The sequence below is a fragment of the Rhizopus delemar genome, genomic scaffold (genome assembly GCF_000149305.1).
Source record: "Rhizopus delemar RA 99-880 supercont3.6 genomic scaffold, whole genome shotgun sequence".
Classification (NCBI taxonomy): domain Eukaryota; kingdom Fungi; phylum Mucoromycota; class Mucoromycetes; order Mucorales; family Rhizopodaceae; genus Rhizopus; species Rhizopus delemar.
The window spans coordinates 244,264-262,155 of record NW_027137832.1 but is presented as its reverse complement, the minus strand read 5'-3'; the positions used below and the strand labels follow the sequence as shown (position 1 = coordinate 262,155).

At 33.4% G+C, this 17,892-nt stretch overlaps 6 protein-coding genes across 6 annotated transcripts; 3 read left to right on the top strand and 3 right to left on the bottom strand.

Moving 5' to 3' along the window:
* RO3G_08088 (uncharacterized protein) lies at window positions 1–1,050 on the top strand (the record flags this gene model as incomplete). The annotated part of the gene is made up of 3 exons (XM_067662678.1): window positions 1–462; window positions 516–974; window positions 1,036–1,050. The coding sequence occupies 3 exons, from the start codon at window positions 1–3 to the stop codon at window positions 1,048–1,050; spliced, it is 936 nt and encodes a 311-aa protein (XP_067518779.1).
* A 149-nt stretch (window positions 1,051–1,199) lies between these two features.
* Window positions 1,200–1,941, bottom strand: RO3G_08087 (uncharacterized protein; the record flags this gene model as incomplete). Its single annotated transcript, XM_067662677.1, has 3 exons — window positions 1,200–1,266; window positions 1,786–1,818; window positions 1,883–1,941. 3 exons carry the CDS (start codon window positions 1,939–1,941, stop codon window positions 1,200–1,202), a joined length of 159 nt encoding a protein of 52 aa, XP_067518778.1.
* Window positions 1,942–3,698: 1,757 nt separating this feature from the next.
* Window positions 3,699–4,503, top strand: RO3G_08086 (uncharacterized protein; the record flags this gene model as incomplete). The annotated part of the gene is made up of 2 exons (XM_067662676.1): window positions 3,699–4,434; window positions 4,487–4,503. The coding sequence occupies 2 exons, from the start codon at window positions 3,699–3,701 to the stop codon at window positions 4,501–4,503; spliced, it is 753 nt and encodes a 250-aa protein (XP_067518777.1).
* Window positions 4,504–6,748: 2,245 nt separating this feature from the next.
* On the bottom strand, window positions 6,749–7,871 carry RO3G_08085 (uncharacterized protein; the record flags this gene model as incomplete). The annotated part of the gene is made up of 2 exons (XM_067662675.1): window positions 6,749–7,654; window positions 7,821–7,871. 2 exons carry the CDS (start codon window positions 7,869–7,871, stop codon window positions 6,749–6,751), a joined length of 957 nt encoding a protein of 318 aa, XP_067518776.1.
* Window positions 7,872–9,021: 1,150 nt separating this feature from the next.
* On the bottom strand, window positions 9,022–9,605 carry RO3G_08084 (uncharacterized protein; the record flags this gene model as incomplete). The annotated part of the gene is made up of 2 exons (XM_067662674.1): window positions 9,022–9,314; window positions 9,548–9,605. The coding sequence occupies 2 exons, from the start codon at window positions 9,603–9,605 to the stop codon at window positions 9,022–9,024; spliced, it is 351 nt and encodes a 116-aa protein (XP_067518775.1).
* A 3,880-nt stretch (window positions 9,606–13,485) lies between these two features.
* On the top strand, window positions 13,486–14,493 carry RO3G_08083 (uncharacterized protein; the record flags this gene model as incomplete). The annotated part of the gene is made up of 1 exon (XM_067662673.1): window positions 13,486–14,493. The coding sequence occupies one exon, from the start codon at window positions 13,486–13,488 to the stop codon at window positions 14,491–14,493; it is 1,008 nt and encodes a 335-aa protein (XP_067518774.1).
* Between the last annotated feature and the right edge of the window lie 3,399 nt (window positions 14,494–17,892).

Sequence of the window (17,892 nt, the reverse complement as noted above, 5' to 3'; positions counted from 1 at the left end):
ATGCCAGTAACAAGAAAATCAACGACTAACAAGTCTGAAAAGAAGCAAACACCTGTAAAGGCACAAGAAAAAAAGCAGAATACTGTAAAGACACAAGAAAAGAAGCCTGCAGCTAAAAAGCAAGTGACAAAGGTTGCCGTTAAAGAACCTGCAAAGAAAGCAGCAGCAGCAACAAAGAAGCCAACAAAGAAGGCTGAACCTAAGGAATTAGAAAGCTCTGACGAAGAGGAAGAAGAAAAAGATTCTGAAGATGAAGAAGAATTTGATGAAGAACAAGAAGAGGCTTTAAGAAAAAAGATTTTGGGGGATTTGGCTAGTAGTAGTGAAGGAGAGGACTCTTCTGACGACGAAGATCTTATTGGTAAAAACGAAGATGTTGTTGCATTAGATGATAAAAAGATGAAGGAGAGTATGGAAGAGACAAAGAAGACATTTGACAAGAAACAAGCTCAATCTAAAAAGGTAAGTACAGAGCATATACCAAATTCCTTAATTGACTCATGCTCTTTACATAGGTTGCTGATACATCCAACAGAAGCGTGATTTATTTAGGCCGTATTCCTCACGGTTTCTATGAAAAAGAAATGAAGGCATACTTTGAGCAATTTGGCAAAGTGACTCGTCTTCGTCTTTCACGCAACAGAAAGACAGGTGCTTCAAGACACTTTGGTTTCATTGAATTCAAAGAAGCAGAAGTAGCTGAAATTGTAGCTGAAACAATGCACAACTATCTTTTGTTTGGACACCTCTTGCAATGTAAAGTGATACCATCTGAAAGTGTTCATCCTGAACTCTTCAAGGGCGCCGGCAAGAATTTCAAGGTTCGTAATCATCGTGCAAGAAATATTCAAGTTCAAAACAGAAAGAGATCTGGTGAAGAATTAAAAGCACAACACGATAAATTAAGAAAGACAGAGGGTCGTATACGTGATTCATTGAAGGCTGCTGGCATAAGCTATGAGTTCCCTGGTTATGTAAGTTATGCTGCATAGAATGATCAAGATATTCTTGCTAAACTTTATTTGTTCTACATAGGATGCTAAGGCTTAATTTTATATACAAGAAATAATAAAAAAAAAAACTCAATTCAAAGAGAAGCATAGAACTAGAAATATATCTTGTTATTTAAACACACACAAAGAGGGGATATCATTTATTATAAATTATCTGCGTCACTCAGCCCATTGCACAAGTACTGTTTAATCATCTTTTGAGCAATCACTTTCCCTCGAAGTGTGTCCAGCATCTTTTTCAATTCTTGATTTTCTTTGTGTAAATTATTTAACTGTCGTAAAAGTATCTCGTTTTCTTTGGTCATTTTGCAAAGCATGGTTCTCATCTCATCGTATTGACGATTCTTTTTAGCTCTGTATTTGGCAGATGCTGTCTTGTTTCGCAACCTTCGTTCCTGCAGCAGCATCATTTCACTGGTATTCAGAGTACCGTAATGGCTAGAAGGCTTATCTGATCTGCTTGAAAAGTAATCTGATGGGGGTGAGGATGACGCTTCGGATTTCGTACCAGACGAGATGGTATAAGAAGGTGACGTTGTACCCGATAATAATGGCGATAAACAAGATATATCACAGCGATAGGAAAATGGTAGTGTATCATTGTTGGATGTTAAAGTGGATATAGCCATTGGTTTTGATGAATGGATTTGGCTTGAAGAAAGAGGTGAGATCAAGGACATGTTAACAAGGAGAAAGAGAAAAGGTGTATTACCTAGAGAACAGCGTATTTTATTTAAGCAAAAAGTGACATGATTTGATAAATCTTACTCACGCCATCATCTCCTCCTCCTCCCCCTTCTTTTTACTGTTCATAACAATAAAGCAGGATCATGTCTTAAAAGTTGTCTACAAAAAAACTTAATTTTTACCCAAATGATTGGTCCTCTTTTATTCTTAAGTGTAGTTCAGTTGATAATGGCACCATCATGTTTAATTAAACTTTTCCGGCGATATGTTTCGGGTATTCAAGGTATACATCTACTCTTTACTTCGGCTAAAAAAGCTTTGTTCTCCTTCATCTCAACAAGCTCCTTCTTCCTTTTGGATTTACAAACAATCAATGGAAAATGCGAGTTCTAGATGTTGAGTTTCAGGAGTTTTTTGCTTTTTTAAGAAAAAACAGTGTAAATAATTGGAAGAGAGCCCAAAAAAAAAAAAAAAAAAAAAAAAAAAAAAAAAAAAAAAGGGCTTTAAATCTGGCTAATAAGTGTAGAAATGTTAAGGTATAAAGCAAATACCAGTAATTTGTATAAGGAAGGGGAAGAGAGAAAGAATAGTTTATAATGAAATATTTATGCAAAGTAGATTACCTGGTACACCTATACTGTCTTTCTTTATCGGCTAAAGCGGAAATAAAATATAATGCATCAAAGTGAATATCAAAGGGGACACGAGCTTATTATAAATAGAGCAATGTATAATGCAAATCCAAGTAATTGCACTTGAATCCTAAAAGAACAAAATATCTTTTCTTGAACTCAAAAAATCATTTCTTTTTCATTTTCGTGTTATCCTCATCCTGACTTGCTCAAAAAGGCTACCAGCATTTTGTATCCCAACTCTCTCTTCTTTTTGAGTTGCTTATTTTTTTTTTTCCTTATTAAGATAATAATATTGCCGTTACTTATTCTTGCCCCTGGTTTTTGTTTGACGTGAGCAGTAGAAGGTTAAAAAAAGTGCAACGACGCTACAGTTGCAAAGAAGAACTGTGAAATGTCTTTCATTTTGAATAATCTCAGTATGTTTTTTATACTTTTCTTTTTTTTTTTTTTTTTATTTGCAAAAAGAAAAAGCAACATACTCTCCCTGTCTTTTTCAATGTACTGTAGACATGAAGCCTGAATAGAGAAATTGATAATACTAGAGAGCAATTGAGGATATCTGTCTTTATTTCGAGAAAGAAAAGACCTAATCTGATTTTCCCTTCACATTTAAGATTGGGTTGTAAACTTAATGTATCATTGCGTGGCTTTTCCTTTATCTTACCCTGGAGTCCCTAATTCTTTAGATTACAATAAAAGGCGGAGTTGTACTATTCAACACTCGTATTTAATATTTTTGAATAAGCATACGCCAGCAAAGCATTGGCAAGCTTTCTATATTTGTTATTGATAGCGAGCATTATCCACTTTTAATCATTTACTTAATCTTTTAATCTTTTCTTGTCATTAAATATTTTATGTATCGTCATGAACCTTATATTTATAAAGCGATCAGACTAGCTTTTAATGGTAATATTCCTCAATGTAGCGAAAGTAATTGCCTGTAACATTGTTCCTCCGAAACATGAGTAGATCAAATTCTTTTTTTTTATCATTTGAAAACCATTCGATTGAAGAATGATAAAGGTAGCTTATTATACAAATAATATTAATTTCTCACATCTATTGACAGAGCAAAAAAAAAAAAAAAGAAAAAGAAAAAGAAAAGAAAAAAAAGAAAACAATGCGCTTCTCTTACTCTATCACAGCCTTTATCTTGGCAAGGTCTGCGTTGATAAGATCTTCGATTCAATTATGTGCCACCGATTTCTTAGTCTGTTCTACTCTCTCTCTTTCATACCAACCTATATAAGATTATATAATGTAGATGTTTGTACACGTAAAAAAAAAAGAGATATAACATCCTCTCTGCTTTTTCTCTTTTTCCTTTGCCTTCTTTTTCTTTCTCGCTTTTATTTTTCTAATGAAAAAGACATCGATTTTAGAAAGGCTGCCCACAGATGTTCTTATTCAAGTGCTTGATTACCTTGATCAACATTCACAATTCCAAATGTGCTTGGCCTCAAAGCCACTGTCAGAAACATGTATTCGAACCATGTGGCATACGCCGACGTGTACAACAGTAACAGCTTTCAATGCGTTAATGTCAACCATTGGTACCAGAGACTGTAACCTTTATTACCCATACAAATCATTTATCGTTGGCCTTTGTCTCTCCTTTCATACTCCTCAAACCGTACTCGTCCTCAATACCATCCTTCCTGCGATATCCCTCAAAAAGATTTGGATAGAGAACGTACAGAGTATCTCACAGACATTCGTAGACAAGATTCTATGTATTAGCGACAAACTCTATATGGTTCACTTTTCTAAGTGCACATCAGATACCCTTACTACTTTTTTTACGGTACTCAAACGCTATGGCCCTCACCAAGGAATCGAGAAAATAATGATCTGTGATTGTTGTGTGGCTGATCAAATCGTGTATCAAATGGTAGTAGCAACGCCGATGCTACAGCACTTTGAGTACTACCGATCAGGAATCATCTCCGATTGTGCCATTAAACTTATTGTCGAGCATTGTCGATTTATTCAGGTCTTGATCTTTACCCTTCCTTTAAATATCGTACAAGCAAACACAGTGACTTATGAATCTTTGGAGTTACTGGCTCAATCCAAGTACTTGAAGGTGTTGATATGTAAAGGACAGGTGAGGATATCAAGAAAGGAATATAAGAATTGGTTATATAGATGTCTTCCTTCTTTAGAATATTGTGATCTTTCGTTTGATCTATAGATTATATTAAAAAAAAAGTTTATTCTATCTAGCTTGTCATTGTATGTCATTAAAGTAAGGGGAGGTTATTCCGCGTAGCCATACTGTTTTAATAGTTTTCCGTTTTATTCTGTTTAGATTTTTAAAATGTATTGTATTTAGGAGGTGCAAAATTTACTTTTTTTTTTTTTTTTTTTTTTTTTTTTTACTAACAATGGCATAAAGAACGAATGCTTCAATAAAATAAACCTAATAAATTGCAAGAGTATTTTTCTTATTACGATCCCTTCAACATCTCATCTATGAAACCTTCCATTCCTTCTTGTCAAACTTTATTTACATAAAAGGTGAATGAACTGCATGCCTTTTTTTTCCCTTTGGTATTGTCTGCTTTATATAGTAAGATCTTCCTTTTCTTTTTTTTATAGGTACACGACGTACTCCATAACAAAGGAGGTATCTCGTACACACCATCTTCATTAAAAAGTAGTCTATCACGTGTTGATAAAAGTAATTGCTTAAATCCTTTTGTTTAGTGTTTCACTTCTATTTCTTTGGCACATATTCATGTAATACAAGGTCTATTGTTTCTTTTCAAATGATGTCTGCCTTTTCCATACAAACAATATTACAAGGAATCTAGTGGCTGTATTTTTTTTTTCGAGTTGTAACAATAAACATGTTCCCTTCTTATTTGACTCACATACTGTCAATTGCGCAAGATGCATACTGAATTCCCTATTTTATCATTGAAATATAATTTCGTTCTGTTTCATTTATTATACAAGCCATTTCAGTATTAACAACGTGATATTTAAGACAAAACAGCGGCTTATTTTCAAACAGAGAGTAAGTTATACATCAGCTGCAATTGTAGCTGGAATACAAGGGGATGATAGCAACTTGCAAAGTTATATTAATAGCTTCAAAATCCATTCAGATTTGAGACCAATATTCTTCAGCTTATCAGCCCCTAAAGTCTTTTGAGTGCATTCAAACCAAAAAAATTTTTTATTAAAGTATAAACACATGAAAGAATCATCTCCATTAAAACCTTATAACAACGTCTTTTGAAAATTCCAAATTGGAATTTAGGTATGTCGTTTTTAAACTACTCCAGAGTATTGTTGTATTAAAAATACCATGATTTCCATTTAGATATTTTAAAAATAAAATGAGCTAGTATATAATTTATTTATTACTTAAAACCAGCTACACAAATTTATTGTGGAACGGAACCCTGAATTGATTACATGCCTTTCTATACTTAGCGTCAGTAGTTTCTATTTTGAGATTTAGTATGACCTATGTTCTGTAAAGCCGCGATTTATTCAACGAAAATAAATTCTGCTGTCATTTCACTTTATATCTTTAGGGCGCACATTCATGGACATATTAGTGAAAATAGCACAAGTGAAAACGTGGCATGAAATCAACCAAGGACCAATTGGGTTACTCTTTGAGGAATTTCATTTAGCGTTTATATGACGTCTGCTTACTCATAAGATTAAACAAATCTGCGGAAAGAGACCCACATATGATAATCAAGCTAGGGATTTGAATAATATGGGAAAACAATGTGCTAAATCATGAAATATACATGATTGTCTCTGTTTTCAATCCAGCAAAGGAATCGATGACATATCCCTAAACAAGATCAAATTTAGAGTCAGATAACCTATAGCAAATTTAGAGATCTGCTCATGTAGATGGACCATAACCGCCATATGAGATCGAACATTCGTAATATCACTGAGAAGAGAAGGCTTTTTTTTTTACATGTACGATACCAACAGAAAAAATTCATATCATAACTAAGGAGAAGCAAGTCCAAAAGATCACTAACTGGGCATCCTGGCATCCATTTTCGGCACAATGCAAGTGTGAATAGCACGCTAGAGCACTTAACTTTAAAAGCTTTGACAACAAACCTGCTCCTACAATAATAGCCCAGAAAATTCTTTTCTTGAATTTTTTTGGAGTTGATCCCTAAAAATGATAGAACGCCTTTGATCTAAAGAGGCAATGCTACTTGTACCTCTCTGGACCACTCAATGCTGGTATCCTATGACATTGGGGATAACGAACCACTTGCCACTACTTTTAGAACTCAGCAAACAATGGACATACATCGCTTGGGAAGTCATCAAATAAGATTTAAATTTTGAAAGAAAAATTAGTATCAAGCTGATAAATGTTTTTCAATTCAGTGACATATTTATTGGCAACGTAAAACATTAAGCTGAAATAGTATCAGAAAGGGTATCATGCAAGAACGAATCACTAATAATAATAGGAATATCAAATCCCTTTCGAATATAGGATAACAAGTTTGATTTTCCCTTTTTTCTGTTGTGGATTCTTTCGATTAGAGCGTCAATTTTTTCTTTCAATGCTAAAAATACAGACAAGATTGAAGGACACAGCAAGGTCTGGTCGGTAGAATCAGACAAGGAAAAAGGTTGAGCTTCATGACAAATATATTGACCATCATGCTGAAGCCACATCATATACATTTTGCATTTGAGACCCTTAACTAAGAGATCAAAAGAGACATGATCATCCACGTTATTGATAATTAGCTCATTTAATATGATTTGCATCTCCAGCTGAAGCTTCAAGTAATCATTCTTGTGCGGAAAGAAAGATTTTTCATTCAGTTTACATTCAACAATGAGCACATCGAATAATTTAATCAAGTTTCCTCGGCACGATACCTTATAGTCAGGAATGTAATGATCAGAAGTTTCAAGATGTTTGGTATTAGGGTTGGTAATATGTTCGTTTTCATTAAAAACATGTCTATATAAAATTTTGAGGCGGTCAAGGGCGTTATCTTTTGTATCATTTACATTGAGAGTTTTGTAAAATTTGAGAACGCTCTCCAAGAAATCAGTGTACATGATGAGGAGAGAATCATCAGATTCACTTGCTTCCATCTTGGCCTTCAGTACAGCTTGTTGTCTTGTTTTCAAGTCTGGAGCTTGCAAATCATTAAATTCATTAGCCCATATTACTGCTCTATCTATTGTTGGCATTTTGTAAAAACATTTGTTTCTGGTAGTAATGATTGATGGAGATGCAGAAAAAGAATTGCGACAGAATCCTTCATCGAAGGAGAGATAATAAAGATGTGGTAAATGCTAAGAATCCTAGTATTTTATATTCCTTCCAACGCGTTGGCAGCAATGATTGATGTTGATCGAATTTGCTTGAAGTAACTAGTGATATTTGTACTTTCGACAACCCAATCTGGGAATTCCTTTAAACAACCATATATTGCAGCAGCCACAATTTTTTAGTAGTTACTTCATTTGATCCATATGCTTCACCAGAAGGTAAGTCTTCTGATACTGTCATGTTTTGATATGTCAATAAGATAACAGTCTTATCATTCTAAGCTAAATCTTTACAAATGAGTTTGAATAAGAATAGACCCTGATAATTATCATTGCCCTGAATAATACGCTTCACTTTCATTTCAACAGTTGATTATTAACATCAGTTTATAAAATTTTTCTTATGTCAAATCATATTGGTCGTAACTATCTTTTGTCATCTAATCTCAGGTCTTGCTCAAACTAATATAAATAGCCTTGAAATCTTTCTTTAATAAAAGTATTCGACTTTAGAGCTATTGTTCGGTCTCGTTAATTCTTCTTTGTTCATATTTTTATACTTAAAACACTACAGATACTAACACGTTGGTTGCTTCTTTACCGTTTTTGTTTTATGGTGCTCACATATGAAGTGTCGCGTCACCTTCGGCAACAAACAAGCTTTCAATGTCTCTTCAGGCATATGGAAAACAGCAGTAGCATGTCTCTTACCAACATAAACCTGACGTTTATTCCAATTGGCATGATGAATTGCAACCTTGGAATATCAAGTGTCAAATTCCATTTTGTCTGCAAACTGAGATGTTGGCCAAATTTTCATTAGCATATTCAGGAAAACTTATTTGAACAAAAAGGTAATGTAAAATGTTGATAGATGAAAAGGACAGCATTTTAAATATTGTTGCCAGTGAAAGTATGCTATTTCCAGAAATTAAAGTTGCATTTTGTAAAGTTTTATAATACAATTTATATGTAATTGCGACAAGCCACGGCGATTTTAGTTTTTGGAAATAGTATATTTATCTGCAAATTGGGTATTTCCACTTCAACTTCGACCTAAGCGACAACTAAACTCGACCCGTAAAAAATAAACTTCGACCAAATGAGCTTGCTTAGTTCATCCATTAGTGTATCTTTATTTGGACTAAATCAGAAAGAACTTTTCGCCTAAAATAAAAACAAGTTTGACCAAGCTGCAATGAATTTTCAACTGCATGATCGAATTAAAGAGGCTCTTCTTTATTTAAACAACGCTCAAAGAAGGATTCAGAATGCCTAATCCAGTCTTGACAGTCCTCAGGAGCCGCTTTCTTTGCAGCCTGTCTTATTCTTGCTACTAAGTTGTCGCGATCAGTCATTGGAGATCTACGAACAGGTGTCTTTATCTTGGCCTAAAGCTCTTCTTTTGGGTTTAAGAAAGGGGAGTAAGATGGAAGGTATATTATCCTATACCCTCTCTTGTTGACTTCCTCTGCGATCTTTTCAGGCTTATGGATATGTGTATTATCCATGACTAAATTGCAGCCCTTCAAGTTGTGTTTATCAAGAACATCCATGACGTGTATAAGGAATGACATGAATTCCTTCCACTTTGTACCAGCTTTAATTACTTTGAGTCCAACATTGGCAACGCCAGGGGAACAAATTGCGCCTAGTATGGAAACTGATGGTCCCTTGGTGGTTGCTACTACAACTTTTTCAGGCTCACCTTTCTTTGATCTGCTCTGATTTCTTATAGTATGAAGATTGAACTCAGATTCATCAATAAAGATGCATTTTTCATAAAGCTGATACTAGAATCTTTAATCCATGCCTCAACAGCTCTAAAACTTAGTTCAATAACGTCAGGAGAAGTTCGTTTGGTAGGAATCTTTGTTCTCTTTAATATGTAAGACCAGATTTCTCTCAGGTACTTACCCATGCCAGATTTAGAAATACCAAAGCCTTCAAATTTATCACTGAGGGCGTCAACCATTTGATCTAGCGTAACTACCAGATTGTTGTCAATAAACTCTTCTAAAAACTTTATATGCTCTTTCTTCAGCTTGCGAAGGTACTAATTCTTTTTTGGCTGCTCTTCAATGGCATTATCCACTTCTAAAATCTCTTCTTTTTTTGGGAGCTTCTTTTGCTGCTTTAATCCAAGGCTTCAAGGTAGAGACAGGTATACCATACTTCTCTCCAAACTTGCTGTAACTAAGGGAAGTAAACATATACATCTAGATAGCCTTGTCCTTTTCTTCCTATGAGCAGTTCTGGTACTGTTGTCTATTGGTTTTCTTCTTGGCTATTTTCCCTTCCACCATGTTAACTTGTGGCTCTTGAACTTGATTTGAGACTTCTGTACTGAAAACTTTATACAATTGAAATTTGCTTTGATCATCAAACCTATAGACATTGCCAGATTCACTCATCTTTAACAAGAATTAAGAAAGAGAACTTTAGTTGAAAGCTCATTGCAGCTTGGTCAAACTTGTTTTTATTTTAGGCGAAAAGTTCTTTCTGATTTAGCCGAGATAAAGATACACTAATGGATGAACTAAGCAAGCTCATTTGGTCAAAGTTTATTTTTTATTAGTCAAATTTTGTTGTCGCTTAGGTCGAAGTTGAAGTAGTTGTTTAAGGAATCCTGTGCTTGTGACAATTTGAGAAATTTGTCAATTTTTCGGATTCTTTTATTTGATGTGTGATCTTTTGGTAGTTTGAAGAGATACTTAGCATTGTAGGGTTTAATAGTATTTATGACGTTTGACTGCAAAGCAGAGCTATGAAATGTCTTAAGTATAATGATATCTCTCTTCTTGTTCTGAACCTTGTCAGTTCGGCTTAAGGGAGGTTTCTCCTTGGAGATGCGATGCATTATAGGGTTATGTAGTATTTATTGGCATTTGACTACATTGAATAGCAACAGGGCACAACTGAATGCTTCGAAGCCTTTCTTCTCTCATGAGATTTGCCTCTCAGAATCATGGAAAGAGTTCCTTTGAGCGCTTAAGGCAAAGTGATTTGTTTTAAGTGAATATTGGATCACAATTTTAAAAGAAAAGGTCTGTTTATTATGGTTTACTTTAGAATGATAAGAAACTAACTTTCTATTGACTTTGTATTTGCACATCAAACGAATAATCCATAATCAACTAGTTTAGAAGCACACATGTTTATATGGTTTGATATTCAGAACCAACTTTTTTTTCTTACTTTGTATTGAAGATAAAATCTATTATGTTAATTTTAACCATTTTGATTTCGTCTGTACTCTTTGAGAAGCCCGATTTTGCTTTGTTTTGTAAACAAGCAAGTCTCGCTAATAACTATAAATTTTGATCGACAACCTAGCATTTTTTTAAGACTACTAATTCTGTTCTTGGCAAGGAGCATGTAATGCTACTGTATGGGAATTATTGTATTGAGTGTTAGAAATGGCTACTTTAGCCTTTCCCAAAGTATCAAATTGCTGCTCCATATTTAGAAGTAACTAAGGCAACAAAAGAGATTATTTGTTTTATCATTGTTCAAGTAGCTTAAAAAAGAGGAAATAAAAAAGGTTTCGCTTTTCTTGTAGTATTTATGCCATCTTTGATTATTAAAAAGAAACAAATTGTTAAGCGGTTCTATAGCATGATAATAACTTACATTTCAATCAAATTACATAAACCGGCTTTTCAATTGAAAAGTAATGAATTCAAAACATGCACAAACTCATTTTTATTTTATGATCTATCAAAACACTAGATATTTGCAGAAAATGTCTTTTTGAAAATACTTGACAGCATGAGTGTTTAGTTGGTTAGAAAATGAACAGAGATTGTCTGAATAATGCATAGGGTATCCATGATGAGTATGGTCGTTATAAAGTATAATTCAATAATATAAAAAAAACATTTTAGTCATCATTTTTTGAACCTTTTTAATCAATTAACATCATAATTACTCTTTATATTCAACATTCATAGTATTTATTTCTAATAAATCTGCGATCTTAGTGCAAGTAGTTCTACCTTCACACCATTTCAAGTCTTTATGAAGCTACCAAAGTTCATCACTTGTTATTAACAAACGTTTAATGATTAAAAATCTGCTATCATCTTAACTCAGATGTTATGCTTTAACAAGAAAAAACTTTATTTGTTTCTTTTTTTTTTACACATAACATGAATACTATCAAGCTTGGATCAAAATTTAGTGCAGCTTTCGTATTACAAACCCTTTACAAAAAAAAAAATGAGAAACTCGAGTCATAATATTCCTACATCGATTTGCTATTAAAAACTTACAAGCTGGTCTTTACAAAAGTATTATTGAACATATGAAATCCAGGCACAAATTTACAAACATGATTCTACACTGCTGTTTTGATTATTTACTAGCCGAATTTTGCTTTCTTCAATATCTCAAAAACTGCTGGGAGTTGATCCTTAAAAGCGATAGAACGCCTTTGATCTAAAGAGGCAATGCTACTTGTACCTCTCTGGACCCACTCATGCTGGTATCCTATGACATTGGGGATAACGAACCACTTGCCACTACTTTTAGAACTCAGCAAACAATGGACATACATCGCTTGGGAAGCCATCAAACGAAATTAATAAAAAAGAAAGATTTTGGTAACTCATTTCCGAGCTTTTGAATAACGAGGTTAGAGCACAAACACAACAAGTATATAAAACAAGCTAGTGGATTTTTGGGCTACTTTTGAACAATTAACATTACTTAATCCAGTATTTGAGGATACATTGTACAACCATTGAACTAACCTTTCGAGTAACACGAGTATCTGTGACTCTAATTCTGCTTCTTGCAAATAAATTTGACATGTTTGATTACATCTCAAGAAAAAAGACTTTATCTTCATTATTATTTCTTGTTTTTGGTTGTAAAAGACAATATTCCTATGGAATGTATACTATGCTACAGGGTTTACGAATGAAATTGAGATGGTTTGAAATGTAAGTCGTCTAGAAGAGTTGGAAGTTTACAAATAAAGGCTTTTGTTTTTAAAAAAAAGTTCAAGTCATGAACTTGTATGTACCCATCCTTGATATAAAATCAAGTACAAGAAGCAACAGTTTTTAGTATAAAAAGCTATAACTTCTAAAGAAACTTTCAGTGAGAAAAGACTTTTAGTACAAGTATTGTTTCAAGAACCCAATCAAAAAGAACTATTGTTCAGGTTCAGATTCCGATGACGAAACACACTCACAACATGTTTCGTGCAAATAGAGTAGCTTTGCGATATCAGTTGGTGCTGATAACTAAATAAGTCTTGATTGGTTGGATGGAATCTTTTGTTATCTAATTTTATACTCAAATCCAATCAAATAAGCTCTTATCCAGCTATAGTTAAAACTCAATTAGGTTCACTTGCGAATAAAAATTGTGTGAGTCACTTATCGATGAAGAGAAAAAGGCAATAAAAGTTGTACAAAAACATACAAGAAGACATAAGCGAACAAGCGTAACAAGTGTATCGGAACAAACGTTTTTTTGGTTATGTTTTCACATGACAAGTTCTTTTTTTTTTTGTTTTGTTTTCTTTTCTTTTTTTTTACATGTTTCTTTAAAGCAAAGGTATAAAACAAGTGTATAAATAAACACATGAAAAAAAAATAAACTAAAAGTGTGCCTTATTCTCATGGACTTTATTTTACCCTTCAAATGCGTCTATCATCGGTGCTTTAACCCTTTGTACACAAAACATATCCTAACCAGAAAAAAAAAATAAAAAAAAAAAATAAAAAAAAAGCTTCTTGTAACTTTTTTTTTTCTTTTCTCTCTTTTACTTTTATCTTTTTCAGTAACGCACTGATTCCTTTACTTTAAACAAATTCCATCTATTTATTTGAAGCATTTTTTTAATGGCTGAATCAGACGATTACTTGCTTATGTCCTCCTCGGATATGTTTGGAAAAGATCACCTTCTTTCAAACTTTTTGCAAGATTCATCTCCTCTATCGCCTGTTGCTGAAACAAGTTTCCCTTCACCTGCTTCATCTGTGGAGTCTGTAGAGGATCAAGATAACTCAATGTCTATTGATCCTTCCGTCTTGCAAAATTTGCCTCTTTCTGTCTTACAATCCTTGGCTGCCATGTATCAACAACAAGATGCTTCAAGTGTTCAACCAGAGAACTTTGATCAATTTGTCAAGTTTGAAGAAGAAAAATCAAACGATTCAACCTCTCATCCTTCAACAAACCTTGCTGCTGTCAGTAATACAAAAACCAAAGGAAAATCTTTTCGTCCTCCTCGTCAATTAGAATGTTTCAATTGTCACGTCACCAAGACTCCTCTCTGGCGCAGGACTCCTGATAGAGCTCATTCACTCTGTAATGCCTGTGGTCTTTATTATAAACAATACGGTACACATCGTCCTCTTCATGTACGTCAAAAGCAGCAAATACCTCCAACAAACAAGGAACAATCAAGTCCTGTAAGTACGGATGTGTCTTACACTACAGAATCCAGTGCTCATCAACCACGTCCCCTTCAAGACAATCCAAAACAAACCAGGTACGAACAAGATCAAATTCCTTTACATAAAATGAACGATGGCGAGTTGGTTTATGACGCATGCCATTATAACAACATGAATTCCGCTGGCGAGAAAAAACGTCGTCGCTCAAGTTTTAAACAAGAAGAATTGGAAAGACCTAGTAAGATGCCTGCTTCACCGGCTTTATTTCCTGTACAACAATCAACACCACAAGGTATCATACAATCAAAAGAATGGGCCGAGATTGATGACAGTCGATTCAAGACGTTACTTGGTCGTATGAATACACAGCAAATGCATGGTTTCTTGAGTATGCTTGAACGTCGATGTGCCATCTTACGCTCTATTCTTATGCCTCAGCAACAAGAATAACTATTGTAAATTTTTTTATTTTTTATAAGCTTTTTTTTATTATAAAAACAAGGGCTTTTGTAAATGTTCAACACATGCATGGAATAAATTCCATGATATATTATTTATATGTCTTGCTTTCCCCCTCTCTTCCCTCTTTCATCTTATACCGTTCAACACTCTTAATTTAATAAATTATACTTTTTATGAAACAAAATTTCCCACGGTGATTTTTTTTTTTATTGCTTTCAGGAAGCGATGATTATTAAGCTTGAAATAAATACAACAATAAAAAAAAGATTATGGCTTACTTTATTCACTAGAAAGCAGACAAACTGTATTCAATTCCTTGGAGTCTTTGTAGTTTTTAAATCAACTTGACATCTCTGTCCGTGTCACGAAAAAAAAAAAAAAAAAAATTGGGAATATTCTGTTACAGTATGTCAGCATTTGGAGCTACTTGAACTCCCTTTGTTTCATCTCCTATTCATAACTAATTAGATTTTGCTACCTTCTTATGATATGGAAAGACAAAGGGGAAAGAAGGAGTGTACATGTGCTGGAAAAGTAACCATTTTATTTAATTGGTTTGAATCGCTGCTGTTTACGAGGTAAACACAAGTTTATTTTAAGCTTTTCTTATGAATTATAGAATTCAGTAAAGACAAAACTTGATAATAACGGTAATAAAAGAGCGATACTATGCATAGCGTGTTCGACTATCCCTTCTAATATTGACTACTAGTATTCGGTAAACCATCAAGTAACTTGCAACTTTAATAAGTTGCCTATGAAGCTTTAATGAGCCACTATAAGTTTTTGTAGCATTTTTTTTTCTTCCGCTCTCTTTATAGAACAGTGGTTATTTGCACAGTCAGTCGATATATGATCATTAGATTCACGAGCCAAATGACTGGAGAGAGCTAATAATAGCTCAACTTGCCCTACTCTTTTTTTTTTTTTTAGCATCACAGCAATTACTATTTAAATAGACAACATAATATTAATAAACAAGGAGAATGTCTCTCAATCATAGGATTATGAAAAAATGTCTGTGACGATTACTGAGTTACCTTGCAAGACAAGTATATTCATGGCATCAACATTGCTATTGTTGGGTCATGCTATCTACATAATAAATAAATGGCAGATTTTCATTCAATATAAAGCTACATCCAACGATAGTAAGAAGCTAAACGATACAGGTCTATTTACAGATTAGACAATACACCTTCGACCAAAATACGTATCTTGGGGTCTATATTTAGATAATGTAAAGTTAGATAATCGTTGAATTTATAAAAAATGAAAACAACGCTCATGCTATATTCATAAAAAGATGCTTTTCTTTCTCTTGCCTTCCTCTTTTTTTTATTATTGTTGTTTGATTAAATACAAATCTTATAACATTTATATAGGACACTCAAATGAAAGCTATGTATAACTGAAGTTAACTAAATAATAGAGCTGTATAGCATCAAATCAAGAATGATCTAAATCCTTTCTTTCTTTGTCTAACACGATAATAAACATTTTTTTATACATGGTGAAGCACTTGTTTTATGCCGTTAAGACATAGTGATACGTATTTAAAGTAACTTGTATGAATATTTTATTTATATTAATGACATTAATGTCGAATGTTTGGCATAATACTTCTTTTGCTTGTCACTTCCGACTTATTTAGACCAGCCTAGCGAAAAAAAAAAAGCCGGTATTATATTCCTTAGATAAAGCTTGGCAACTTTTCAAGAAATTCATAATCTTTCATTATCTCATTTGAAAGTAAAGAAACCTGTTACTTCTCCATCCCTTAAATGCGAGAGATATATATACTGCTAAATATCCCTTTCACAAAGTGCCTCGAAAAATATACTGGTTTCTACTTTTTTAAATGCAAAAGCAAAAGGGTGTAGTTTAAACATGACGCGCATACAGGTTATATGTAGAGGATACTTATACTAATGGTATAAAGCTAATAGAAAAAGGTAGTGTTAAATATAGCATATCATAAAACTTGTTACTTTTAACCCTCCTCAAGTCCAGGGATAGGTAGGTAAAATAGAAATATTCAAATCTTGAGATGATGAGTGAAGTTTAATTATAATGCATATGACATATAAAGGACGTTTTGGGTAAAGAGCTGTTACTTTATAGTGACCTTTCTGAAATTAACATGTATACGACATTACAATCTTTCCGTTTATTAAAAATATGATTAATATCAATATAAGCAATGTTACTCCTTTGTATGCTGAGAGGATCTTGATGGTCCCGATTTAAAGAAAAAAAACAAGAGAGAGAGAGAGAGAGGCTGATCACGTTCAGACGAATAAAACGGTATTAATAAATAGTAATAAAGAGCAAATTTATTTTTATACCTTAAACAAGAAACTGAGGAGGCACATCAATTTTTTAAAAAATAATAACCTATCGAAATTACAAGTAAATTAGAGATGTAATTTACCTTCTTGCTTATCAATCGTAAGTATGTGCTTTACTATACAAACAAAGATGGACGTACATACAAGATATATTTTTCTCGAGTGATTTTGCCTACCCAATTTCTCCTTAGGGCTTATACATCTTTTTGTCTAAAATGCATATAGTATGGAATTATGAAACAATAAAAAGAAATCTATTATATATATCTATTCTGTACAAGCTCACATTCACTTTCTCTCTCTCTCTCTCTCTCTCTCTTCATCAAACCATGTACCCCCTTTATTTCCCTACTTTTATGCTGAGCTGCAAACAAACCATAAACCCTTTTAGACTCTATCCAATACCAGCTTTTTGTTTTTCAAGGAAAAATAGGCTGTTTCAAGATATTTTATAAAGATATGATTCATTGTCCATGGCGTTTTTTTGTCCCAAATGCGCTTTCTTTTTGAAATGAATGTACCATGGGGACCTCGTTGGCTGACTGCACGGGTGAAGCTTTAAGGGCAAGGGGGTGTGTAAATATATTAGGTTATCATTGGCTTGATTTAATCGTGTGTCTCGAGGGAGAATAGGATAGCGTTACATAAAATAGAAAATATGTAGGATACTTGGAAATCACTGAACAGAAAGATCTATTTCCAGTTAGATACCCTGCTTCATCACCCCCTTAAGATACAGAATACACTCTTTATCCTTAATGAATAACGAAATGAATAAATATACACCTTGTTTCATTTGCTATTTTTAAACTGATTGGCATTTTTACTTAAATTGAAGTATAAGTTTTTAAATAATACACATATGCCAAAGACAAAAATAGACGGATTCTTTTCTTTCTTGGCTAATTGATCTCTGATGCGATATTGATGGACTTCATGAAAGGTCTATTGCCCCTGAATGCTGATTTTCAATATATTTCAATTGATTCTGTTAATACAAAATAATAGAGACAAAGAAAGAAAGAAAGAAAGAAAG